Here is a 27,850-nt window from a genome sequence, read left to right on the forward strand (position 1 = left end):
ACCCTGGACTGGACACCGGCCGCACGGGGACTCCTGCTCAGGGGCTGACGGTCTCGAGGGGAGGGGATGGGGGGGCTGTCTCCGTCCTGGGGCAGGGGCACCCCAGCCTACGAGGGCTGCGAAACCGCAAGCTGTGTAAGGGTCCGAGGCAGCAGAGGAACTGGAAACAGCCCATGCCAGACAGCCGGCGGTGTTGGAGGCCAGTGCAAACCCCGGGCGGCAGCAGGAAAGTGGGAGGGGTGCGGGGGGGGCGGGAAGGGGGGGGCGCCAGGACCCGCACCTGCCCGGTTGCGTTTTTTCTTTAGGGGATACAGCTGCACCCAACGGAAACGCCAGGGGTTAGAAAAGGCATTAATGTTGACTTATACAGACTCGCAGATAGAACAGTCTCGTTTTTGAACGAGTAGGACTTTTTGATACTGGGCTTCACGTGTGACAGGGACCCGTGCCATTCTGGACTGAGACTTTGGACCGGGATTCCTGACGGCCGCTCCCCTCAGTGCTCACACCGGCGGTGTGCGTCCTCGTGATGGGTGCTGAGAACAAGCATAAACCAGATCAGGAAGGACTCGGTTCGCTCCGGCCACCGCACCAAGTGCGGGAGGGGTGTCTCCTAAGGGAGAGAAACTTCTCTCTCAGGATCAGCTAGCGCAGGCTTTGAAAGTCGCCTTCAAGGGAGTAATCCCCCCTTGTCCTCCCAGCTCGCCCTTGTCCTCCGCGACGTCAAGGTAGTCACCCCCAGAGATGACGCACCCACGATCCCCCAGACCACTGACACGTTTTCACACCAAATATTTCAGTGTTGTCCGTTAGCTCTCATTGATTTTTATTTAGGACTCAAATGAACACTGACCAACCACGTTACAAAATCCTTTATTTTCACTCTTCCCAACTTAGACTCTGCCGCAAAGCCGACGTCCGCTCGCCACACGCCAGCGTATTTTCACTTGGCCTCACGATTCTTTGTGACACTCGTTCAGATGCTCCATTTTCCAGCCAATAACCGGCCTGCGCAAGAATGGAAGGTAAGATCATCCACACGACTTCCTCCTCTTCAGTCGTGAGCTCGCTTGCTTTTGCTGAGGTGAGTCCTCTGCGAGTCAGCGCACCTCAGCGTGAAGTCGAGCAGGGCCCACTCCCGGCCTTCACGCGGCCACGGCGTCCCCGGGCCAGACCCGACTTGCAGGCCCCCACGGTCAGCGGTGCTTCTCACCGATGAAATGGCTTCTAGGTGCCCAAACTAACTGGATAACTAGGGAACACGCTGTGGATTCAGCAATCCGAAGCAGGTTTTTAACAGCTGGTGCGTCTCCGAGGCACGTCACGGGTCAGCATGTCTGCGTGACCGCGTGTCCACTGATTTTGCTTCTTCGGTCGCAAACACAGTGTTAAATTCCATGCGGCTGGGTCAAGTGAGCACGTCTGCAAGTGTGTGAGGCATTTCATCTTTAGCAGCGAATCACGTGACACCGTGCCTAACTTCAGGGCACAGTCTGACACTAACCTGATGAAGATCGTGATTCTGTTTTGTGCCAGGTTATTTTTGAAGATCCACACGCTTTCCTGCCTAACTTAGACGCTGCAGGGTCACGCGCTCGTGAGGTGTCCTTGGTGCTCCTGGCTTCACCGGGTAACTTCCCCACGCAAACGGGGCATTTGGGCGAGGACAACAGTCAAGATGTGAATCCATGTTTGAGACCGGGGGTGTGCTGGCTAATTTATTTTTTTGACCAGTGTTTCGTCTTGTGAATTTTTTCTTAATGTTTATTTTTGAGAGGGGAGGGAGAGGGACGGAGAGAGAGAGGGAGACAGAGAACCCAAAGCAGCCTCCGTGCTGTCAGCGCAGAGCCGGATGTGGGGATCGAAGTCACAGGCTGTGAGATCATGACCTGAGCCAAAGTCGGACGCTCAACCTACTGGGACACCTAGGCAGCCCTCATCCTATGAATTCTGAAGTCACTCTGGATTTAATAAAAATGTAAATATCTATACAAATTAAAACTATTCCTGGTACAGAGAAAGGGCTGTGGGAAAACTCAAAGAATCTGATTAAATCTGTGGTTAATAGCATTATATCCCAATATTCATCTCTGCTTGGATACATGTGCTGTACGAGGCCTCTGAAAGCTTGGTAGGGCCCATGGAAACCCGCTGGGCCACCTCTGCATCTCATCCATAAATCTAAAATTATTTAGAATGAAAAGTTACAAAACCCAAATCTGGTAAATAATAAATACTAAAAGACACTATACAGGCCTTATGGCTTCAGGAAATGGATAAGAAATTTGAAAGCCTAGAATCTTCAGAATTTTCTGCAACAAGTTGCCAGGAGAAACAAAAAATTAAGCACCCCGCTTATAAAAGTAGGAAAAGTTGAAATATTAATTTCAATTCAGCAATTAAAACTCTGAAAAATTCATAATACAAATGCCTTACTCTTGTATTATAAATTACTTTTAAAAAACTGACGTTCTGAAGCCCTAAACGCATATAGTCCACTTCAACAAATTAACTTAATGAACTGATTCAAACTATGTTCTGTTTTCTTTTTAAGTTTTATTTAAGTAGTCTCTACACCCAGTGTGGGGCTTGAACTCACGACCCCGAGATCAAGAGTTGCACAGCACACTCTTCCAACTGAGCCAGGCAGGCACCCCTCAAAATAAACTTCTAAATGTTTCTAGAAAAACGGGTGATAATTCATCATGCAATTCCATAAAAATTTGGCTATTTTTAACATCAAAAGCTAATTCTAGGTAATCAAGAAGAAACAACAGAGAATATTAACAAAACGTGTTCTATTTGGGAACACCTGACATCGCACAAGAATAAATAAGAATTAAAAATGAAGGTAATAGTCACATACCTTTTAGTTCAGCAGGACAGCTCGGGCGACAACGTCAAAGTGGAAGAACCTGGGCACTACACGTGCACACAGAGACCGCACGCTATAGACAGAGACCCCGTGACTAAGCCATCATCTCCCTCCTGGGCTGGATTTCTTCGAGGGCCAGGTAGGAGCCTCAGGGCAGCCACAGGGACTCCTCCAGACTCACTCACCAGCAAAGAATTCCCCAGGCTCCAGAAGTTTGCAGAGGGAGCCACGCAAACAGTGCTTGGATATACCTCCAGTGGCTTACAGAAGGCGGTATTCAAAGGCCCTCAACACTCCACTGGTGACGCAGACAGGCATCGTGAAGGTGCAGCCTCCTGTGCCCCATTTGGTGGCCCACCCAGGGGAGCCCCTGGAGGCCCCTCTGGTTGAAGAGACCAGACTTGGACCCTCAGAGTTCATGTAACAAGACCGTGTTTAATGAACACCAAAGTTGCGCCACAGGAGGGCTGGGGCTGAGGGGGCAAGGGCTGCCGTGGTGTGCCGGGGGGGAGATGAACTGTGATACTGCCTCCCGGCACCTCTCCACTCACTGGAGACTCACGCGGTCCCCCTCAGAACCTCTGAACAGTCCCACGGAGACAGCGGTGCAGGATGACTGGCCCCTTTTTACGGTTGGGGAAAATGGGTTCCAGACAGGTCCACAGGCTTGCCCAAAGCCACACAGGGCTCCTGGTCCTTCCTCCTGCGCCACGGCGGCCCGGCTCAGAGGAGACTGAACTAGGAGGGCCAGTGCCCCACAGGAGGACCAAGCAAGATGGAGACAGCAGAGGCATCACGCGTGGGGACACCGAGAGGCTGGCTGCAGCCACGTGGGGGCCAGGACCCCAGCACCTGTGGCCCAGGCTGCCAAAGCCCCCAGCACGGCTGCTTGGGTGTCTGTCTGTCTGCTCCCCCCCTCCCGCCCCCTCCCCGGGTGCCCAGGCCCTCAGGACCAGCTGAGGGAGGGCATGGGGTGGGAGGTCACTCCCCACAGCACCCCCTGGCAAGTCTGCACGTGGTCCCTACAGTCTGCAGGGCGTGTGCAGAGCCAGGTGGGGCAGGGAAGTGGGGGACAGGCCGCAGCACGAGGGCACCACACTGTGTAGCCAAACACAGGGCTGTGAGAGGCGCACAGAGGGGCATGTGGTGAAGGCGCCGTGTGGGAAGGATCTGGGGAGGGGGGGCCCGGCAACCTGGGGCCCGTGGGGATGGACAAAGACGAGCATGCCACGCTGAGGAGTCTGGACAGGATCCTGGGGCCACTGCAGGGACCGAGGGGAGCAGAGGAGGCCCCCCCTCCCCCGCAGAGAGGAGGAAGGCTGAAGAAACCCCCAGGGGTCTGGGTTTCTCTGGACAAGCCTGTGGAAATGCAGCTGGCGGGTTTGGGGTCAGTGGCAGAGGGCCCGTCCCTGGGCCGTCCTGGGCAGCCTCTCCAGTTGTGAACCCACAGAGAGGCCCCGCAGGAGCGTCAGGCTCTGAAACACGAGGACACATAACGTCCTCTCCAGCCCTGCATCATTCCGGCTCTCCCTCCCTCAGGAGGGGCCCAGATCCTGCCCTCACCTCTTTCACCTTGCAGCTCCTGTCCAAGAGGCGGCCACCAGAGGCCAGCACCAGAAGAGGACACTGGGTGAGAAGCCCTGGACAGTGGGAGGGGATATGGACAGGGGGCAGCCGCCAGGGCGTCTGTTCTCCCGGGGGGCCTTCAGCAGCCCACCAGGTGGCAGCCTCAGGGCTCCGTTCAGAGCCGTGCTAACAGGCCCCAGCAGGGGGCGCCATGGACCCACACTTGCCGGAAGGTTGCTTCTGGCTTTCGGAGTCCCCACCTCCGCACCAAGGGACTAAGACTCAGGGGCTGCAAGATGTAGCCCCTTCCAGGCGTTGGGCACAGGATGCTCCACAGAGAAGCAGAGCCTGAATCCAAGCAAGTCTGCATAGGTCTGAGTAGGGCAAGGCTCAGCCAGCTGAGGCCCGGGCACCCCTTCCCAGCCCAGCACCAGAGCCCCAGCTGCACCCACATGCTGCCCACCACACGGAGGGGGGGTTCTTCCTTTACTGCCTGCCCCATGAAGAGGGGGCCACTGCCCCACCCCCACCCCACGGTGACAGCTCCGTCCCCACGTGCGCAGGCCTGTCACTGGGTGTCGGGGTCTTGGAAGCCCCAGGCCTCCACGGCAGCGATGAGGAAGTTCTCAGAGCAGAGGGGCTGGTTGTTGAAAGTATCGCAGTGGCCAGTGCGGCCCCGGTTCAGGTCCCCATCGATGTAGAGCGCTTGGCCGCCCCCTCCACCTGTGGGATGCTGGGGGTCAGCGTCTGTCCCTCTGTCCAGCACTGCCCCCTAGAGGCTCTCCTCCTGCTCCTCAGCAACCCCGCTTGGATGGGGACCCCGCCCCAGCCCTGCCAGAGACTTCTCTAAAACCACAGGGCTGGCCTTCAGTCCCCCTGGCTGGGGCCCCCACCGTGCACCCTCCGATCCCCGCTCCCACCCCCGCACCTGCTCCAGCCCCAACAGTCCCGGCTCTCTTCCTCTGCCTGTCCCTCACATGAGGCACCCGCGCAGGGGCTTCGGTTCCCCCCACGACTTCGCACCCATCTCCTGGGCTACGTGACCGAGGGCAGGGAGGAGCCCAGCCTGGAGTGCGGGGAGGCGCCCACCTACGATGAGGCAGTCGTTGCCCCCAGCCATGAACATGGACTCGGTCTTGGAGGGCAGATTGAAGTGCCGCGCGGACAGGAAGGGCGAGAGGCGGTCGGCAGGGTCTGAGGATGTGGGGCGGCCGGGAGGGGATGGAGCGGCAGCAGCCTCCAAGGACACTGGCTTGGTCAACTCCGGGTGTTTGATGACCACCCACTCGTAGCGCTGGACCTCAGGCTGCAGCTGAGGGCGCAAGGGCAGCGTGAGTTACAGGCACACGCCCCCCACCAGTCTTTATCGGGGCCTGGGCCGGGGAGCCGACCACACCGGGCAGACGAGGCTCGCCTGTGTGGTCGATGGATCACAAACAAGAAGGACGTGGGGAGGCACTCTGTGGGGGGAGCACTAGGAGGAGTGGGAGGCCGGGTCTCGTGAGCAGGGCCCCCAGCCGGACTCACTCACCCTGAACACGAAGCACTCTCCCGTCCCAAAGAAGCCCACTTTGCCTCCAAACTTGTTCCTTTCACTCCAGTCTGTTGACAGGTAAGCCCCACACACCTGGGGAGAAAGGCCGGTGGTGTGAGGCTGTGCCCCACCTGCAGGAGCACCCTTGTTCAGAGCCTGCTGGGGACCCCCCCCCCCGTGGTGGTCACCGATAGGGGGCGCTGTTGGTGTGCCCGAGGGCAAAGGGTGGAGGTGGACAGTGGGGTGGGGAGGTCAGAGTTTGCAGGGCATGGGGCGGGCGGTGAGGGTGGGTGGGTGGCTGCCTCCGCCATCATCAGCGTGTTTGGGATATTTCTGTTTCCCTCCTTGGCCCTCAAGCATGGGAATGAGCCCACTTCCACACTCTGACTTTGGGCATCAACCCCAGGGATGCCCCTTACACAGAAGCTTCTGAGAGGTGACCCTGTTCGAGAATGTTCCCTAACCTCCAGCCAGCCAGCAAAGTGCCGACTCAGTCCTTGGAGGGGCTGCAGGCGGCGTGGCTGCAGGCTTTGCCCGAAGCGTCTGACAGTGAGTCACCTGCTACAGTGCAGACGCCCAGGCTCCTGCTGGAATCCCAGACACGGAACCCGGAACCGGGTGAGGAACCTACCACTCCCGTGGGTGCAGGTGTGGGAGCCACAGAACCAGGAGCCTCTACCGCGTGCACACGCCCCTAGGATGGGGGCACGTGAGTTCCGACTTCCCTGGGTGCCTCAGAGCACTTAGCAGAGGACAGGGCCCTGAGAGTCGCCTGTCATGGGTGGAGGCAGGGCCCTGCTCACGGGGTATTTGTGCAGGGCTCGCTCCTTGAAGCCAGGCTCTGTGCCACCAGGCTGCTCAGCAGGGGCCTGGAGCCCCCAGGGAAGCGAGAGGCCCTGGGTGGTTGGGGGTCAGATGGAGAGGCTGGATTCACCTCTCTGTGGAGGGTGGGCTCCACTCTGCGCCCCTAAGAGAAGGAAGCCTGGGTGGAAGCTTCAGGGGGGCACCCCCACCCCCGCCCCAAGGCTCATTAGTGGCAAGGGCCTCTCCTCACCTCCTTTTGCGTGGTCTTGATGAGCAGGAGGGTGGGCTCATGTCCTTCACACTGGAAATAAAACCTGGGGGCAAAGACCACACATGCCAGGCTTCCATCCCAAGTCTGTGCCACCTCTGGCCACAGCAATCCGGCGCCCATAGCATCTGAGAAGCCCAGGCTGTCTGGGGGAGATGGGTCTGGGAACTGTGCTTCCTCATCTCCCGGGGACCAGGTGTGGTGGCCAAGGACCCGGCAGCACCCTGGCCCAGACGTTTCTTAGCCAAGACGGAGCCCGGGCCTGGCAGCCTCAGGGCCGAGCAGTCAGCTGGCCAGGACCGTCAGCGCCGCTGCGATGTGGGGAAAAGCTGCGTGACGGGCGGCCCTCAGCGGGCACAGCCACGTGTCAGGAGCTTCAGGGACGCAAAACCCGAGGAACCTGCTCTCGGAAAGCTCACGGGTGCCCGGGGGGGCCTGAGCCTGTGGGACACGGAGTGCACGAGGAGGCTGGACACAGCATCCTGGTGGCACCAAGGGTGCCTTCATGGCATCCCTGGTGGCCCAGCCTGGCTGTCCCACAGCAGGCCTCCCACACAGCACAGAGGCAGGGACCAGGTGAACGTGTCTTTAGCTATGCCGTAACAGTCATGTGGGCTGGGACAGCTCTGCCTATGTCACCTCTGCGGGGTCACCTGTGACCTGAGCCAGAAGCTCCTGAGGCGACCTGCCATCTAAGGCTGACTGGGGCCAAACCTGGCAGAGCTGCCTCGGGAGGCAGGGACACCCCGGACTCAGCTGTGGACCAGCCAGGTGGGGCTTGGGCAGCAGGGGCCCAGGGCCTACCACCACAGGTCTTCCTGTGCTAGGATGAAGTTCCTGTGTGGGGGTTCCACCTCCCAGGGTCGTCACACCTACACAGGAGCCTGGATCAGTGCTGTGTATTCAAGGCAGCGACCCCTGAAGTCTGGGTGGCCGGGGAGTAGGAGAAGCCCAGAAAAAGGGGCTCTCAATTCTAAGGCCCCTGAGGAAAAGGCAGGTAGATCCCAGGGCCCATCCCCAGACACTACCCACACTTCTGGGGTGTCTCCACGGCTTGCTCCGTCCTCCCGTGTGTCAGGCCCTTGGAGCCCATGCCTCGGGCCGCTGCCGGGCTCCCGGGTGTTACCTGGTCAGGCTGTACCCGTGCTGCAGCGAGGAGAAGAGCAGGAGGGGCTGGCAGAGGGCAAAGCGCTCAGGGACCCACGACCAGATGTCTCTCATCTCCTTCACACTGACGATCTCTGAGTGGAAGTTCTCCGCGTGCACCGCCAAGTGCACAAACTGCCTGGGGAGAGTGGGGAGGGCTCAGAGTGCAGCCCTGAGCACGCCCTGGCCACGCCCTGGCCACGCGGAGCCTCTCGCATGAGCTATGCCTGAAGGGGGCTTCTCTGCTATTCCCGAGGAAACGGGACTGGGGGAATGGCGCTGAGCCCTGGAGCCCCCCTCCCATCGGCTACAGAGGGGAGAGCACTCAGCCTGGGTGGGGACAGAAGCACATCTTCTCTAATGAATGGGGACACAGAGTGAGCCAGCTCTGACAAGACAATGCTTCAGAGCCAGCCAAGCGCGGACAGACAGCAGGTCTGAGGCAGCTGAGCAGACAGACAGACAGAGAGACAGACAGCTTGAAGAGCAGCCAGGGTTTAAGGCAGCATTGCCAAACCCAGCCCCAAGAGCCAGAGAAAGCAGCTGGGTCCTGGGATAGCCAGGACGGGAGATGGAAAAAAGCCAGGAATGAAGATGTGGTTTCCAGACCTACCTTTTAGAAAGTGAAACACTGAAAAACAGGGGGAAGCAACAGACACAGAGAAGAGGAAGAAAAATAAAACAGACAAGGACAGGTTAGTGGCAAATACTGATGGCCAGGACGAACCTGCCTTTGGCCCAGGAGAAAGGCCTCCACACCAAGGGCTCGGTCACGCCGAGATGGTGTTGGACACCGTGGGCCCCTCCCAGCCTGGCTTCCCAGGGGCGGTACTCAGGGCAGGGGGACGTACCCAGCAGCCGCAAGAGCAGCCGGCAAGGGAGCACAGACCCCAGGTGGGGGACAGAGCAGAGGCTGCTTTAAAATGATCTGAGGCAGTCAGCCGGGCCCACCACCAGACCTTCTGACTCCATGGTCAGCATCCAGCGTCCATCTCCGCCACCGGCCTTGACCCTGAAGGCAGGACCCTCCCTGCACCTTCTGTACCCGCAGCTGCCTGAGCAGCCTGTGGCTGTAGCCAGAAGGCCCCCTCCTCACTCCCATGGCTTCCTATCCACGCAGGGCTGGCTGCCAGGAGGCAGACCAGGAGCCTGGCAGGACTAGCTCAGGCCCCAGCCGCCAGGACGCATCCCACCTACGCCCTACCCTAGTGGGCCCCTCACCTACCCAGGGGCGGGCCACACCCAAGGCCCCAAGGGGCCTGCCTACCTCTTCTGCTTGACGGTGATGCCTTTCTGCTTCAGAGCTTTCTCGTTGGCCATCTGCAGGAGCTGAATCTCCTTCCGGGAGAAGAGGCGGATGGCAAATGCTTTCTCCAGCAGCTTCTCAGGAGACACGGTCTTGGCGATATCCCTGACGAAGGTGCGAATGTCCTGCTTCACGCTGTCTGACTCAAGCGGCTGCCCAGCCCTCACCTTGTGGAAGAACTTGAGGATCGCCAGCGCCACGCGGTACAGCACCTTGTAGCCTTCCACCAGGAACACGTCGAAGACGCGGGCGAAGTGGCCGAGGGGCAGCTCCCCGAACAGCCAGCGCTGCCAGTCCGCGTAGACCTGCAGGACGTCCTCCGACACGGCCACCATCAGCTTGTGGGCCGCCTGGCAGTACTTGTTCACCAGGTCCCCAAACGTCATGCAGGAGGACTCGAAGGCCAGGAAACTCTGATCCACCAGCTTCCGGCTGGGGTCATTGCAGGCCAGGATGCGGCAGGCATTCTCAAAGCACTGGGCCTCGTCCGTGCTGTAGTGCAGCAGCAGGGCCACGACCGCGGGCAGGGCGGGGCAGAAGGACACGTCGGGGAACTGGTTGGCGATGCACAGCAGGATCTTGCGCACGGCATCCTCGCCCCGCGCGTTCAGGCAGTAGCTGGGCACCTGCGTGTTGTCCACAAACTCGGGCAAGGGCAGGCTGCTGCTGCTGTGCTTGCCCACGATCTTGCCCACGATGTCGCTGTATACGCTGGCGTCCGGTGTGACCGTGCGGCAGGGGATGTCCCGGATCAGGCGCTGGTACACCTTCCCCCGCAGGGCGTAGCTGCGGGCCCAGTAGCCCTGGCGAGCCAGCTGCTTCAGCTCCTGAGGCTCGGTGCAGCTCAGCTCCTTGGGGCCCAGGTCCTGCACGGCCGCATCCATCCTGTCTCTGTCCACAAAGCAGTTGTAGCCCGGGGGATCCATGGTGCGGGGCGCCCAGCACAGGGATCCCAGGCTGCCGGGCGAGGCACGAAGCGGCTAAATCCCCCAGCCCCGTCTCCTAGGCTTTGCTGCTGACCTCTTTGCCATCCTGTACCCTGTCGGATTGAAAGTCAGGCTTAATGTACGCATAGGTTATATATTAACCATATACGACAGTTCACATTTTTTTTAATTTTTTAAATGTTTTTATTTATTTTTGAGACAGAGAGAGACAAAGCATGAGCAGGGGAGGGGCAGACAGAGAGGGAGACACAGAATCCGAAGCAGGCTCCAGGCTCTGAGCTGTCAGCACAGAGCCTGACGCGGGGCTCGAACTCACAGACTGTGAGATCGTGACCTGAGCCGAAGTCGGACGCCCAACCGATTGAACCACCCAGGCGCCCCGAAAGTTCACATTTTAAAGAGCATGTTTTTATTTTCATTTTTCTATGAAGTATTAGGAGGGCTTCTACTTAAAACAAGTGGAGGGGCACCTGGGTGTCTCAGTCGGTTAAACGCCTGACTGTTGGTTTCAACTCAGGTCATGATCTCGCGGTTTGGGGGTTCAAGCCCTCCGTCAGGCTCTGTGCTGACAGCTTGGAGCCTGGAGCCTGCTTCAGATTCTGTCTCCTCCACTCTCTGTTCCTTCCCGTTAGCTCTCCCTCCCGCCCTCTCTCTCTCTCTCTCTCTCTCAAAATACACAAACATTTAAAGAAAAACAAGATGAGTGGATATTTTGAGAAGTCACTATGAACTCTGGAGTAGAACTTCTTTTCATGCAGTTACTGGAGTAGATCACACAGATTCTGAGTAATGAGAGCCTAAGGCTCAGATCCCAGAAGGGCTAGGCCAGCCAGATCCTGCTGAAGACAACTCTCTGCCGGGTGTGGGCGGGCCCCCCAGCCCTCCTTCCCCACCAACACCGGGGCGGGGGGGCTCGCTGGACAAGAGCACCCCAGCCAGTTAAGAGCTGCCCAGTGTCTACTCCCTAAGGCTCCGGGCCTCTGCAGCTGCGCCGAGCACGGCACCACACAACTGCTCTGCCCCACCGGCCCTGGGTCAGAAGCCACAGGCCAGCCCTGAACTTTCTAGAAACGCCAGCTGAGTTTCAGGTAGGCCTTCCAGAGAAGACTTGCTGTGGGGGAGTAAACGGGAGGGCTGAGAAAGAAACAGAAGGTGTCACTGCTTCAAAATTAAGACATTTCTGGGTCCACAGGAGCCAGAAGTATCACACTGGGGGGTCTGGTGCTGTCTCTCCATTACGGGAAACTTGTGAGATCCAGGCGGACGTTGCACACAGCGAAGGTGTGCTGACACACCCAAGAGCAGCATGTGCCCACGCACCTCAGACTAGCCTTTCCGCCTGGGACAGTACAGGGTCCAGAGACGTCATAACGGTTTGCTTCAGCAAGTTTCAGTAGATGGCCAGATCATTCCAGTTTCTCCTGCATCTGTAACATTCATCTGAAAATACAAAAAGGAAATAATACCTTAAAAACGTGGAGTGGAAATTAAAGAATTATAGTCTAAAAGCTGTATATGTGAGAAGCCCCTCGGTGCAGTGTGGCTTTTCTCACTGTGGGAAAACATATGTAGAATTACCAGGGTAACCGTCTCTGAGTCTACGGAACCGTGGCAGGAAGTGCAGTCACACTGTGCCCTCACCACCACCGTCCCCACAACTCTTTCGTCTTCCCAGCTGAAACTCTGCCCCCAGGACGCATGGACTCCCCCTCCCCCAGCCCCTGGAGCCCACCCTTCTCCTTTCTGTCTCTACCAAGGCAACAACTCTAAGAATCTCACAGAAGTGAAATCACACACATTTGTCATTTTGTGACTAGCTTATTTCACTGAGCATAATGCCTTCAAGGTTCATCTAGGTTATTTTTTTTCAATTTTTTAAAATGTTTATTATCTATCTATTTTTGAGAGGGAGAGAAAACAAGTGGGGGAGGGGCAGAGAGAGAGAGAGAGGGAGACACAGAATCCTAAGCAGGCTCCAGGCTCTGAGCTGTCAGCACAGAGCCCCATGAGGGGCTCGAACCCACGAACCATGAGATCATGACCTGAGCTGAAGTCAGACACTCCGACTGAGCCACGCAGGCACCCTGATTCATTTACGTTTATAGCATACATGTATCAGGATTTTTTTTAAGATTATTTTTTAGAGCAGTTGCAGGTTCACAGAAAAGTTGAGAGGAAGGTACTGAGATTTCACACATACCCGCTCCCTCGTCAACACCCCCCAGGGGAGCGGGGCATCTGGTCCAGCTGAGAAACCTGCATTAAGACGTCATCATCACCTAAAATCGGCAGATTCATGAGGGTCTGCTCCCAGTGTGCATTCTAGGAGTTTGGACAAATGTGTACGACACATATCCTCATTACAAAATCATACAGAGTAGTTTCACTGCCCCAAGATACCTCTGCACTCCACCTACGTGTCCTGCCCCCCCATTTACCAGAATTTCATTCCTTTTTATGGCCAAATAATACTCCATTGTGTGACCAGAACACATTGTGCTTACCCACTCATCTCTGAGTGGACGCGGGCTGCGGCCACCTCCTGGCAATTTGTTGTAAGTAACACTGTGAACACCGGGTGCCCAGGTCTGGTGGAGTCCCGGCTTCTGGCTCTTTTGGATACATATCAGTTGACACTGCTCTTTATGTATTTTTTTTAATGTTTACTTATTTTTGACAGAGAGACAGAGCGAGCGTGAGTGGGGGAGGGGCAGAGAGGCAGACACAGAATCTGAAGCAGGCTCCAGGCTCTAAACTGTCAGCACAGAGTCCGATGTGGGGCTTGAACCCACAAACTGTGAGATCATGACCTGAGCCGAAGTCAGACGTTTAACGCACTGAGCCACCCATGTGCCCTGACAATGCTCTCTTTTTCTTTTTAACTTGTTTTATTTTTTATTTTTTAAAATTTACATCCAAATTAGCTAGCATATAGTACAACAATGATTTCAGGAGTAGATTCCTTAGTGCCCCTTACGCATTTAGCCCATCCCCCCCCAACCCCTCCAGTAACCCTCTGTTCTCCATATTTAAGAGTCTCTTCTGTTTTGTCCTCCTCCGTTTTGATATTATTTTTGTTTCCCTTCCCTTGTGTTCATCTGTTTCGTCTCTTAAAGTCCTCATATGAGTGAAGTCCTATGATATTTGTCTTTCTCTGACTAATTTCGCTTAGCATAATACCCTCCAGTTACATCCACGTAGCTGCAAATGGCCAGATTTCATTCTTTTTGATTGCCGACCAATACTCTGTTGTACATTATACCACATCTTCTTTATCCACTCATCCATCCATGGACATTTGGGCTCTTTCCATACTTTGGCTATTGTTGATAGCGCTGCTATAAACATTGGGGTGCATGTGTCCCTTCGAAACAGCACACCTGTATCCCTTGGATAAATGCCTAGTAGTGCCATTGCTGGGTCGTAGGGTAGTACTATTTTTAGTTTTTTGAGGAACCTCCATACTGTTTTCCAGAGTGGCTGCACCAGCTTGCATTCCCAGCCCCATCACTGCTCTTATAGGAGCTTCCCCATAGGGAAGATTAACTAAGGTTTTGTGACAACACCCATTTACCAGGTCCCAGCAGAAGCGCCTAGTCCACAGCAGGAAACTAAGGTTTTGTGACAACACCCATTTAACACATCCCACAGCAGGACCTCATCCACAGCAGGACCCTGTGTGGGGCTGGGCTGGAGTTTCCCTGCGCAGAAGAAAGGAAGCTTTAATGGGAGCCTGGGTGGATCCTAGGTGGGAAAGTAGCCAGGGGCACTCCTTTCTCCCCAGGCCCTGAAGGTTGGGCCTGTGTGAACCCCCAGAGCCACACCCAGGCTGCACCCCACAGTCCCCATGTGCAAACTACCTATACTTTTCGTATGTATGTATGTACTCATTCATTCAAAGTAATCTCTACACCCAGTGTGGGGCTCGAACTCACAACCCCGAGATCAAGACTCTTGCGACGGAGCCAGCCAGGCGCCCCACCTGTAGGGTTTCCATCCCTCATTCTAGGCTCTGAGCCCATTACCCTCTAAAGGGGACCCCAGGCCCTCCCTGTCTGCGTGAAAAGCAGCAGCTTCCTCTGGGGGCAATAAACATGTTTATGAACAGAACAAGATCCAGGCAGGACGGCACCAATCCTCATTCAACTGGCCTCACATCCGGGTTGAATATTAAACTGGAAACTCCAAAAACCATTATCGCACCTACAAAGTTCCTTCAGAAGGACCTTCAGCGAGAAGCAGACAAAGCGTTACAGCAAGTAACCCAGGGACACTCTGGATTCAGGGCCTCCGAGGCAAGGACATGTTCAGGAGACCCCGAAAGTGCTCCCTGGACCCCAACAGGCCTCCTCCTAAGATCCCCACCCAAAAAGAGACCTTGGCATTTCTGGGGCCGGGCAAACAAGGTTTGCGGTGACATCTTCAGGCATCTGTAAGACCAGCTCCAGGGTCGTTTCCTTAGTTGTTGTTTTTAAAATAAAAAGGCAAATAATACGAAATTACAGAACAAAAATGTCAAGTCCTGTTTCAGCTATCCCCCCAACTGTCCCTGCTCTTGTACCGGAAGAGAATCACTACTCACATTTTAGCGCATATCGCGCAAAGCCCTTTCCTTCGATTGACAGATACACTCATTCACAGCCAGGCTCCGCTGTTTAAGCTTGCCGCTGGGAGGGAGAAGCCAGAGGGCAGGAGACAGACCAAAAATTTAAAATCGAGTCGAACATCACGCTCTGGAGGTCAGTTTTGGAGCTGTTGCGCCCCCTCCGCAGGGACCCTTCCCCATGCCCCCCTGCACCTGTGGCTAACCCCCCTCCCCCCTCCCCACAGGAACCAGGCCACACCTGCTCCCCACGCTTCCACATCCCTTCCACGTCCCCCATCTGTACCCGGCGGTCAGGGGCAGAGAAGGGAGGCAGGAGCTAACGCAGAGACCATCCGGTTTTCGGTCAGTCAGGCCTGGCTTCCAAGTCCAGCTTTGGTGCTTGTTTGCAGGAACCTCACACAAGCCATGCCTCTTCCCCAAACGGCGGGTGCCAGTGCGAGACAGGGAGCCGACGGATACCACCACCTCGTGCAGCCCCTGCTGCTCACCCTCAGGGCTCACTGGCTGGGGTGTGAGGGCACCGTGCAGACAGGCACACCCCCACTCACTTCCTCTCATCCGTCTGTGCTCTGGCAGCCCGGGGAGGGGGGCGGGGATGGCCAGCAGGTGCCCTGGAACCCCGCCTTCCTTGGGCCTCCAGATGGGGAGGGAGGTATGCTCTTTCACCAGTAACACTGCACTCGCCTAAAGGCCACCCCCCCACCATTCTCGGCAGGGGAATGAGGTGGGGGCGGGGCTGGCTCTCTGAGGGGACACCTCTCCATCAGCCCTGTTGGAGGGGGCTGACCCCAGCTGCCTGCAGCTCCCTGAACTTGGAATGGAGGCAAGTATTTTGTGTGTCCTGTCCTCGGTTCCGGGCCTAGTCTGCAATTCCGGGAAAAAAGAAAAAATTCCACTCATCATCCTTTTAGACTCACAAGAAACGCAGACAGTGATCATCTCAGACACTGGGGACACAGCACGTCTGGAGGGTGACAGCTACTTTACTAGGGTGCCCGGGGTGGACCTCTCCCAATTTGAGCTGAGGTGACGAGAAGGAAGCAGCCGGGAGGGCAGAGGAAAGGTCACCATGCACAATGTGGAGAGCAAAGGCCCTGAGGCAGGACCAGGCTGGTGTGCTCCAGGAAAAGAAGGGCGTCCAGTATGGCCGGGGCACAGCAAGCAAGGGGAAGAGCCCAGAGACATCCAGGGGCCGGATCGTGCACGGGGAGGAGCCTGGATTTTCTTGTAAGGGGAGCCAGAATTGGGGAAGGGAGGCGATCCAACCCATGTGCCAATTGTGGTGAGGATTAACTAAGTTGGCTCAGAGAAAGCACTCCGCCTAGCCTGGCACGCAGGGCAGCTCAGATGTCCCTGGGGCTTCTCATTACCGCCCCACAGGGTCTCCTGGCTTGGCACGGGCTCAGAGCCATTTGGATAGTGACCGGGACCTGGTGGGTCAACACGCGATCGGTCCTGCAGGGGGGCCCAAGTATGGCTCCTCCTTGTGGGGTATGTTCTTCCACAGCCCCACACAAGTCCTCTGCTCTCTCTTCAGGGACAGTCCCTCCAAATGGCCTGCTTCCCCCACCCCTAGAAGCCCCTTCTTCCGGTGCTCTCACTTCCCTTTCCCTCACACACACCGGGCCTGTTTTCAGAGTTCAGCTGTAAATGGGAAGCAAGAATTTCTTAAACGGAAATAAAACACAACTCTCAGTGGAAACGTGTGACCTCTCTTTCCCCCAAATATTATATTGCTATGTTGGTGACACTTTGGTCCAGCTCCCCTTCCTGTCGTGGTGACCACCATACCCTTGGGCCACGTACACCATCCTGAGTGCCAAGTCAAGTTCACATCAGGCTCCGGTGGATCCGCCGCACGGGGGGGGGGGGGGGGGGGGGGCCCTTCCCACAGGCCCCGGGGCCAGGGTGGCTGTTCCTGGGGAAGGAGCTCCTGTGAAGCAAACACCCTCACTGGGTACACCTCATGGAGTCAAATCAACTCCGCCCTCCAGGGCAACAGGAAGAGAAGGTGCTGGCCTGGGGTGGAGGAGCCCAGGCACCCCAAACCTGTGGGCTCTGGTCTGTCGGGTACACGGTGGCCCGGTGGACAGGAGCTGGATGAGAGGGGAGAGCAGACACGGCGGGAGGGACGGCGGGGTAGGAGATGCCCAGCAGCAAGCCCCTGGCACCACCTGTTCAGGTAGGACCCATCCCACCCGGGTCCTCAGGGGCCACAGCGGCTGGCTGCCAATGGCTTCTGCTTTGCATTCCTATGTCCCTTAACCCTGACAAGTCAGCAGTGTGGGGAGTGGCTCCACGTTATGGATGAGGACACCAGGCACAGAGAGGGGCCCCTGAGTCCTCCGCACAAGGTGGTCCATCCCAGGTCTGTCAGCCTCCGGGGAGCTCCCAGTGACCCTGCTGTGCCCACCACCCATCTCCCACTTCAGGAGTGGACAGTCACCTGGAGGGTCAGCCCCACCCAGGCTCCCTCCTCAGCACATGCAGGGCCAGCTTCTCAGGGTCTCACTGCTGTCCCCAAACACCACGCAGGATCTGATGAGTCATGAGATCTCTGCATTTCCCACCTCTCGGGTGGGGAACGTGATTTTCCACAACACTTGGATATGACAAACACAGCTGTGCACACGAAGCCCAGGTGATTCCATCGTAACCACTCACTGACACTGGGTGCTGTGCCTTCCTCCCAGGCCGTGCCTCCCAGGGGTCCAGCACACCATGACTCCCCTCACCCCAAATTTTTATTCATTTGACAAACTTGTGTTGACATGACTCTTCTGTGCCATGAGAGGCCAGGCAGGGCAATGGGAGATGACCGAGGCGAGGTGTAGACTTCACACGAGCACAGCAGCAGGGGCGATGGTACCCCGAGTGTACAAAGATGGGGAGTCAGCCAGGTGCAGGAATGGGGACGGGCACATGGGGCAGCTGAGGCAGGTGGTGGTGAGTGGCCAGGGCTGAGATAAGAGGGGGCTGGCCGATGGCCCTGCGTGCCACCTGCACTAGGAGACTGGACATCACCCCATGCAAGGGGGACCTCTAGGAGAGTCTCAGCAGCAGGTGGCATGATCAGAGCCACTTTTCTTTTTTTAAACATTTATTCATTTTTGAGAGTGAGAGAGACAGAGCATGAGCAGAGAGGGGCAGAGAGAGGGAGACACAGAATCCGAAGCAGCTCCAGGCTCCGAGCTGTCAGCACAGAACCCGACACGGGGCTCGAACTCACGGACCGTGAGATGGTGACCGGAGCTAAAGTTGGACCTTAACCGACTGAGCCACCCAGGCGCCCCAGAGCCACTTTTTTTTTTTTTTTTTAAGTTTACTCATTCTGAGAGAGCGAGCGAGCATGCGCACACTCAAGGGCAGGGGAGGGGCAGAGAGTGAGAGAGAGAATCCCGAGCAGGCTCCACCCTGTCAGCACAGGGCTCGATTCCATGAACATGAGATCATGACCTGAGCTGAAACCAGGAGTCAGACATTTAACCAACTGAGCCACCTAGGTGCCCGATCGGATCCACAGGCTGGAAAAAAAAAACCCTGGTGGCTGAGAAAGGAGGGCAGAGTCCAGAGAAGAGGCATGAGAAGGAGTGGGATAAGGCCAGCCCCTGAGTGGACCCAACACACTGCCCAGGAGTGGACTCCACCAGAAGAGGTGACCCAAGGCAGATACCCAAGCCAAGGACAGGGAACCTGGCCCAAGGCAGGGGTGAGTTGGCAGAGCAGAGGGAAGTAGGCACTCACCAGAATCCTGACCCACCCCCCACCGCAGAACAGCTCAGGCTGCCAGGGCTGGGCCTGCTGGGCCTTAGTCACCGTGCACAGGACAGGGTGGCTGGTGTCACAGCTGTGTCTCAGCTCTTCCTCCACAGCCTGAGCAATCCCACATCTGTTCAGGGAGCGGAACCAGGAAACAAAGGACGGAGAAGGAGGAGGCTGTGGCCCCAGCTGCGTGTGCAGGCGCGTGCACGGATGCCCTGAGTCCCAGGAGAGAAAGGACGGCAGGACGGGGAGGGAGAGGCAGTGACGTACTTGGTTCTGGGCCTGCGGAGCTCCACGTGACAGGGAACTGCTCCCCTTCCCAGGCAGTGCCCCCGAGTGGAGTTCAGAGCTTTCCCCATCTCTAGGTGGCTCCTCAGCCTTAGAGATCATCATTCCCTCTCAAGGTGGCGCCTGCAAAAAGGCCAGGGTGCAGCAGAACCAGGAGCCCCTCGACACGTTCTTGGCACCAGAGCCGGGCACGCAGAGGTGACACCGTCCCTCTCCAGCCCCCCCAGGGTGTCTGGACCAGAAAGACAGAACCATCACGGGGCGTGTTTGCTGCCTGAGACGGAGATGCTCCGAGTGCAGAGGCCACCGGGCCAGGCAGGGAAGACAAGCCGCGTGGGAGGGGAAACAGAGCCTCCGGGGAAGGAAGAGGGAAGGAGGTGGGGGGGTCACGACATGTCCCCGAGACTGTCTGGCTCACACAACCCAAAGGGGCAGGGATAGGCCTGGGCACTGGAGCAGGCCTGGAGTGGGGCATATTCCAAGGTGGGCGATGACTATCGTCTCCCACTACTCTGGAACATTCTTCTCAAGTGTGAGTCAAATCTGACTTCTTCACAAGGTCCAGTCCTCCCACCCGTCTGTTGGGAGGCCAGGAAATGCCCCGTTCCCCCCCAGGAATCTGCCGGAGGCCACGGGGACAAAGCTGCAGGACACTGTCTGGGACCTGGGTGGGCCACACTCATCTTCCCATCTTCGCCCTCAGCTGTAGAAGGACTCCCGATCGTGCAGATGGCTGGCGGTGACAGCGTGGCCCACTGGGGAAACCACGGTCACCGACCCCCCACATTCCCTTACTGTGCTGCCCCGCATTCACCCACCCGACTCCCACCTCTTCTTGCTCTGGAACTTGTCTGTGACACACAACACCCAACTCGTCACCCTCTCCCCGAATGTACCCTTTGTCCTTCTGGCCAGAGGGGACTCCCCCCTGACCTTAACCCCTCTGTCTGGGCTCTCCCCGGACCCTGCCCCCTCCATCTGGGTTAGACATGACCCCGCCCTCAATCTGGACTCTCCCAGGACCCTCTATCTGGGCTCTCCCCAAACCCCACCCCCTTCTGTTTGGGCTCTCCCCGGACCCCACCCCCCTCTATCAGGGCTCTCCCTGGACTCTGTCCCCTCCATCTAGGCTCTCTGGACCCTGCCCCCCTTCTATCTGGGCTCTCCCTAGACCCATTCCTCCTCTATCTGGGCTCTCCCAGGACGTAGTCCTCCTCTATCTGGGCTCTCCCAGGACCCTGCCCACCCGCACTCATCCCAGCTCAAAGCCTTTGCTGCAGGGCATTAGAGGGCAGAGTAGGCACTCATAGCTTGATGATCCCCAACTTTAGAAGCCTTTACATCTCTAACGTTTCATCCACATCTTGGTCAGCCCTGAAACGGCTCCACCCAGAGATGGTGTGTCACCAGCACCCTACTCTCGGAACCCCACCCAAGCGCTCTTTACTGTCTCCCCCCCCCCGCCCCCACACGTCGTGACTCCATCTCCCCTCACCCAGCAGCCCCTCTTCGATCTACTTCCTCGCCCACTCAGCCTAGACCTGCCCGCCGAGCCCCTGATGCGCTCTCTCAGGCGCCAGGCACACCTACAGGAGGAGTCGGCCCTGCACACCATCCGTAGAGGGAAAAGATGATGCTGCCTTGGTCACGGCCCTCAGAGCCACCGGCCGGCACCCTCTTACCCTCCACACTAGCCGACAGCTGCACACCGCCTGTGGCCCTCGCCCTCCTGCTGTCCCTCCTCTCCACCTGACTCTGCATCCCGCAGCTTGGCCCTGGATCTCACCTCCTGGGCACCCCAAGTCACCTGCCTCCTTAGCGCCCCCTTTCTGCTTTAAGAGCCCCTGTGCAGTTCCAGCTCCGTCTCCTCTTCCTTCCCTCCCAGTCAGGCTTCTGGAGAGAGCAGGGTGCACCCATCTCCCACCCCTCCCTTCTCGCAAGGACACCCTTGGGCTCTTATCTCCCTGAAGCAGGCGCGGGGGACCCCACGGCTCTCATCTCTCCTCTCCCTCCTGTGTGCGTCCCCTCCCCTCTCAGCTCCCGCTATCGTTCCTCCCCGTCTCTTAAATGTGGCTTTCGCAGGGGTCCACACTCCTCTCAGCCTGAAATCGTCTTGTGAGCTCAAGTCCTGTGACTCCAACTGCTTTCCTAAGCGTCTCTACCGCTGTTGAGCGACTCGCAACTCACCTCTGGACGGCAGCGGAGAGGCTCCCCGGCCGCACCCTCCCGCGGGACCCAGCCCGGTGCACGCGCCCTGTTGAGAAGGGGACCAGGCAGGACACACTGACCTGCTTCCCGCCTCTGCCCGAATGCCCCCTCCTTCACGGGCTTTCTCTGACCTCCCAGGCAGGGCCGAGGGCGCCCTCACTGAACTCAACCCCCTCCTGGCATTGGCACGCTGTTGTGATGACCTACCTGCTTAGGAGTCCAGCTCTTCTAATACACGGTGATTTTTGAACCTGGGTACCTCACACCACACCCAGCGTCCCCAAGAAGGAGGAAACAAGAGAAAGCAACATGGAGACTCAGAAAAACCCCAAACTGCTTTAGCCCAAGAAGAAAATTTAATTCTAAATAACAAGAGGGAGCATTTGCCAACTTGTACGCGTGTGACCTTCCCAGCAGGCATGTTCGCACGACAGGAGAGCGGGCTGCGCTCTGTCGCAGCCTGGAGACACAACACAGGGATTTTTCAAATATTAATGGCAACTGGCATATTGCACAATGACCGCCGGGCGGCCAGGGACTGGGGAACTTGATAGTGGGCGCTTTGCTGCTGGCACACAACAGAGGGCACGTGCCAGGTACAAGGGGTGTGACCATTCACGAGGCGTTGATCTTAGCACAGCTGGCTGGCCTGTCTGCCTGTCTCCAGGCAGAAGTTCAAATGCAGGTCTTACCAACGGCATCTGAGCCTGCGGCATGGGACAAGGAACAGGTCCCTGTTGGCCACTCAAAACAGTTCCCTGTGTCCCTGGGGGGGCAAAACACCTTTCCCCCAGCCTGGTCTGGTCTGCCCACAGGCAGGGGCTGAGGTTCGAATGGGGCTCTGTTAATTCAGGATCTTTACCTTCTGAGCAAAACAGGGTTCTCCCAACAGGTCTGGGAAAACACCCCCAGGGCACATGGTAAATAAGCTAGCAGCACAGAGTGAGAAGCAGAAGAGAGCCCCACCCCCGTCAGCAGCATCAGAACTCTGACTGGTCTGAATTCCAAACACGGTGCCTGGGACAGTTGTGCCTTAGACGACTGGCCACCGAGCAGGTACTCAGCAAGTATTTTTAGACCTGACAACAAAGCTGGGGCAAGAGGGAGTCCTGCAGCCACAATGATTTAAATAGGTATTCAAAACACTTCCTGGGCGCCAGACTACCCAATGCTAGAATACAAAGATGCAAATTCTCAGCGAGCTTCTGCCTGTGGGACCACGAGAACGGACTGACCACACCAACCCAGGCACAGGCGTGAGGAGAGGAAAGCACAGAGAGTCTGGGACCTCAGCTGGGTCCTGAAGGATGAGGCAGCCCTGGCCCAGGAAGCAGCAGCAACGGCACAGGCACAGGACAGGGCCTTGGAACACAGCCGCTGCGGGGCCAGTGAACCCCTCAGCTGTTGAAGAGGGCAGGGCAGGGATCGTCACTCACAGCCTGGATGACAAGACAGCTCTACAGACCAGCCATACAGGCTCCAAGAAGCCAAAGGGCCCAAGAACGAGGCCTGGGGTTCACTGGGAGGCACCTGCTCCCCTGTGCTGGACAGCGAGGGGTGGGCCAGCCCGGAAAGGAGAGAGAAATTAAGTCATAAACCTGGATCCTTTAGGCCGGCAGCTCTACCAAGATACGAAGGCTAGAAGGATCCTTGTTGGAAAAGCAATCACTGAAAATGACTAGGGAATGCTGGCAAAATGATACAAGCAAAGGCTAAAGGGGCAGAGAGGTGAGGTGAGCTTTTGGCGGGAGCAGCCAAGGAGCTCCATCTAGAACACTAACAGTAAGGCACTGATTGGTGACAGAACACCCACAGGTAAACGACAACCCTCACTGCGAGGGGTACCCAATTAAAAGTGTGTAACGATTAGGCAGACACAGTTTCAGATGATGGGAAACAAGCCAAGCCGTGCATAGTGCGTTCCCAATCATCTGTAAAAGAAGAGGGCACGCTTGGGTGGGATGGAGGGAGAGCCCATGAGTGCTCGCACGTGACCTCTGCCAGCAGATCCTTGTGCAATACTCAGGGGAGACCGATAAGGTCCCACAGCCAGGCAGTGGGGGATAGAGCTGCACAGGACACATCGAGATCTTGTCTCCGGTGCCCTAAGTGAAGAGCATGTTCCGTCAGAGGCAAAGATAATGGCTAACAGCCCCCTGTGCATTTATCCAAAGGCCAGCCCAGCCCTAGGGGGGCCTACGCCTCCAGCCCGGTGGGGCCACATGACTCCTGAGGGCAGGTAGGGGCTCCTTTTGCAACACTGGCCTTTCCCCACCCTCTCCCCCTCAGCCCCCAGGTGTGGGAGGCAGCACCATATACATGCCCTCTGCATCCTCAACAGAGTCTTTCCCAAGTCCCGCTTGCTGCCAATGCTGATGTAACACACAGAAACCGGGGTCCCAGAAGGACAGCAGGGGGACCCTGAGACTTCTGTAACTTTGAATGCATCTCTGGATCTGAAAAACACTTTCTTCAGCATTCTTCATGGTTAGAAAAAGTGTTTTTCAGAGATCTAACTGTAAAGAATGCTCCAAGAGGACCAACCCTTGGTCTAGAGACAAACGAGTCTTTTGAGATGAGTGACATCTGGAAGTTTCCCAAAAGGCAACTAAACACCAGGAAGGCCCTTGGAATCAATCATCTGACTTTGCACCTCTAGACTCTCACATTTTGCTGAGATCATTCGTTCGTTCTAACTAGCAAACTGGGGCTCTGTGACAAATAAAAAGCCCACTATCCTGCCCCCAGGCCCCAAAAGGCAAGCGGTTATTGATTAGACTTCCATTGTCACCTCCCCGCTGCTGTACGAGAAAACACCAGCTGTCTCCAGACTTCCTTCTCTTGCTTACTCCACACACTCTCCTGGTGAGGCCCACCCCAGTCCACATGGCTTCAGCACCATCGGAAGGAGTCCCCAAAACACGGTCGAGCCCAGGACGTTCTCCCTGGCTCTGGATCCACATATACCCACCTGCCACCGGGAGGCCTTACTTACTGGGAAGTTCAGCATCTGCAAACTCAATGTCATTGCCTGCCCCCAAGCCAGCCTCCTTCCGGCACCCTCTGCCTGTATCATGGCAATGGCAAATGCTGTCACCCAATCTTGGGAGTGTTCCCTACACCTTCTTTCTCCCTGACCCTCCCCAGCCCTGAAGCCACTTGTCCCAGGGGCCCGCTCTCCTTTCTGTCCCCCACCACTCTTCCTCTGTGCTGGGCCTACGTTTCAATAGGTGGGCAGCTTCCAACTCCGTGCCACCCGTCGCCAACCCACCATGGCCATCGACGCCCGGTCACCCCTGGAGGACACAATCTGATCAGTCACACACAACCCCGAGATATCCTGGTGGCTTCCCACTGCTCTCAGGGTAAAATTCACACTTGGGCCTGGAACTCAAGGCCTCTTCCGACCTGCCACCAGCCTTGCTTTCTCTGGCCTCACCTTCCTCTCTTCGCTCCACCTACTGGAGTCCCCACCACCCTTCTTGCAACAGCAGGTTGTGAAGTAGCTGTGCCCTTGTGACTTCAGGCAGGCATACGCTGCCCCCTCGCCCGGAAGGCCCTTTCCCTCATGTGGCCTTGCCACATCCATCATCTCCATCATCTCCTCGTTCTCCAAAACGTAGCTCACGTCCTTCTCCAGAGTCCCTACCAAAGGCCAGCAGAAGGCTACCCCTCTCTTTCCATCGCAAACCCCAGTCCACCTCTGGCAGCGCGCTGGCCACCCAAACGTGTAGCCACAGAATATGGGCACACGGCTTCCTCAGGTGAAGTACGACTTCGGTAAACCTGCGCTGAAAGCTTAATGAAAGTTACCAAATAAAGAAATTCAAGTGGATTCTTCATAAAATGCCCTGGGTTTTTTTTTTTTTTTTTTTTTGGTCTGTTTGTTTCCTTTGATATTATCTCCATTTGCAAAGTGACACTTGAAACAGCCACTGAAGCTGCTGCTTTGAATCGGAAAGGGCTTCTTTCTTCCACAAGCGGAGTTGTCATAACAGGAAAGGTATGCCTCAGCAAGTAAAACATTGAACAGGGTGAATGTTAAGTGCTTTTTTATAACCCGCTTCATTGTTCTTATGTACTTTAAAGCAGAAACCATCTCAAAGCAAACACTTAAATCCGTCTTCTGAGGCTAGCTCAAATGGTAACGAGAATTAGGAGCAACACGGTGTGCCCAAGGTCACTCGACCTGCCAGACAGTCCTGGCAGCAGTGGTCAGTGTAAGCCCACGAGGCCCACCTGCACAGGAACTTGCGGATTCAGGGGGGTGAATTTTATGACTGTTGTGAGAAGCCTGCCTAGATGGCGTCTGCGTTTCCCCGAAGGTCACCCTTAACCCACACGAAAACTAGTTTTAGCATCTCGGTTCATTTCACAGCCTTTCAGAGAAACCCCCCCGCCCCCCGGCCCATTCCATGCCAGACAATAGGGGACCAAAGATGAATGTGACATGGCCCTCGCCCTGTCCACGGGGAGAGGCAGGCTTTAAACAGAGCACTTGCCATCCGATAAGCACTTCGGGTAAAGGCTTTATCTGAGGGCTGAGAAGATTAGATGAAGGCCGACCTCCAGCATGAAAGGAAGTGCACATGAGGGTCATACCACTGGCCAGAGAGAACTGTTAAACCTTTGTGAGATTTCTTCATCTCTTCTTATCTGGGGTGGTTTCTCCCAGACTGGATCCCCTAAAATGAACAGACCTTGCAAGCTGGTCTCCAAGACAGTGAAGCAAATGTTTGCAAGCAGCTGCTACGTGCCAGGGACAGAGAGGGAAGATGGAAACCCCGCTCTCCAGTGGAGGAAACAAGCTACATCTGCCAAATAAAGGGGTGTTTTATTTTTTCTGCATTTGCCTGGAAGTCCCTGCCGACTCCAGAGCAAACATACATCAAAATAACAAAAACCACCTTGGACTGCCTCTATTGGCCCTAGAAAGGCAGACAGACTCCTGGCTAGGAATCGGAAGCTGGGGAAACACGGAAATGGCGGCATCACAGCCACGAGGCCCATGCCTCCTGAGCACGCGGCTAACCTAACAGTCTACCTGTGCCTCCCCGCAGTTCAGGTGGCTCTTAGACAACCTTTGGCCTTTAATGTCAGGCCAACGAGTGGCAATCCAGGAGACCCAAAGCGACCCTTTCTGCACTGAGTGAGGTCATCAGTGAAAACCTCTTGCCAAGCCACCAGCACCCCTGCCGCCAAAAACCATGACCAGGTGCAGCCTATCCCCGCCCTCCAGCTGTGCTTACTCAAGGCTCAGGAAAGCACAGCGCCCGGGGCCCTGTGGAAATGCTTCCTTCTGCCGGCAAGGCCTGCAGGACAGCTGCCGCCTGGCACAGCAGCCCAGCCAGCCGAGGGCTCCGAGGCAGGGTAGACACACCAGTGGCAGGTGGGCGGGCGTGTCATCCTGGGGCAAACCGAGGGCCCAGAGGAAAGCACTTGCAGGTCTTCAAGGGCAGAACGTTATCAGAGAATCTGTTGCAATTTCGAGTCCAGAAGAGGACTTCCTACCCCCGCAGAGCCGGAAAGTGCCCGGAGAAAAAGCCTGACACAGAACAGCTCTTTCCGACGCTTTGCCCCGGGCCGGCCACCCACCACGCGGCTTATTGGGGGGGGGGGGGGGCGCCGGCCCTGCCCCCCGAGGTGGGGGTCCGGCGGGGCCGAGGTCGGCCCCGGTCCCGCATCGCGCCCTGCCCGGCGCTCGGTCCGCGGGGTCCGGCAGGGGATGGCGGGCACCGCCAGGCGGACGGCCGCGGGCCCGAGAAGCGCGGGTTCCGGACCCCCGACCTGAGCCGCGGCCGGCCCCCGCGCCCCGCCTGGGACGGAGGCCCAGAAGCCCGGCACCACCTCCCCTCCCTCAGCACTCCCCTTCCACCGTGACAGCCGGAGAACCGGCCCCGTGCCGGGCCGTCACGCCCCCCGCCCGCCGCGCCGGCCGCGCACCCACCTCCGCCCGCCGCGCCGCTTCTCCTCAGCTCTCTGTGCGACTGAGCGCGGGCCGTTCTGCGCACGCGCGCATGCGGCCCCGCCCCCGCCGAGCACGCGCCGCCGGCTGCCCACCCCGGGCGCCTGCGGGTCTCGGCCGCAGCGGGCTCTGGGCATGCGCGCTGGCGCCCCGCCGCGGGGCAGCGGGAGCTTGCGGCCGCCAGAGTCGGGTCCCGGCACAGGGGAGTGTGGGCTCGTGAGCCGAGTGGGCGGGGGATGTGGGGTCCAGCCAAACGCAAGGTTGGGGGCGTCGGGAGCCGAGAGGGCTGCCAGCCAGAGCCGCCGTCCGGCCGGGTCACGCGTAGACCTGGGAACGCGCGTCCGCGTGGACACGACGTCTAGTCCCGAGCGGGCGGAGGAGGGGAGGAGGGGGTCCTCCGGGAGCGACCCGAGAGGAGGAGCCCGGAGACCGAGAGAGACAGCCGGAGACAAGACAGGGACACAGCAGGCCGAGAAAGGGGCCGAATACAGGCAGAGACGCAGCGGGGACAGGGACACGGACGTCCAAGCGGCAGAGACAGGGCAGGCAGAGGTGACAGGCGTGACAGACCCGGA

General features: G+C 57.5%; 1 protein-coding gene across 4 annotated transcripts; it reads right to left on the reverse strand.

Annotated features, from left to right (window-relative positions):
• Positions 1-794: 794 nt before the first annotated feature.
• TBC1D24 (TBC1 domain family member 24) lies at positions 795-27,362 on the reverse strand. 4 transcript variants are annotated; one of them, XM_045048345.1, is made up of 10 exons: positions 15,336-16,826; positions 15,029-15,113; positions 11,767-11,886; positions 9,461-10,538; positions 8,807-8,824; positions 8,174-8,332; positions 7,030-7,093; positions 5,973-6,068; positions 5,531-5,753; positions 795-5,164 (listed from the first exon to the last, which is right to left on the reverse strand). In XM_045048345.1, the coding sequence occupies exons 4-10, from the start codon at positions 10,423-10,425 to the stop codon at positions 5,010-5,012; spliced, it is 1,680 nt and encodes a 559-aa protein (XP_044904280.1). In that variant the 5' UTR covers positions 10,426-10,538; positions 11,767-11,886; positions 15,029-15,113; positions 15,336-16,826; the 3' UTR covers positions 795-5,009. The 4 variants fall into 4 exon arrangements, with proteins under 4 accessions (XP_044904280.1, XP_044904281.1, XP_019676717.3 ...); XM_045048346.1 differs by having other exon boundaries at positions 15,291-16,826; XM_019821158.3 differs by lacking the exons at positions 15,029-15,113; positions 15,336-16,826 and adding an exon at positions 27,258-27,362.
• Positions 27,363-27,850: the final 488 nt, after the last annotated feature.

This window comes from Felis catus, chromosome E3 (genome assembly GCF_018350175.1).
Source record: "Felis catus isolate Fca126 chromosome E3, F.catus_Fca126_mat1.0, whole genome shotgun sequence".
NCBI classification, from domain to species: domain Eukaryota; kingdom Metazoa; phylum Chordata; class Mammalia; order Carnivora; family Felidae; genus Felis; species Felis catus.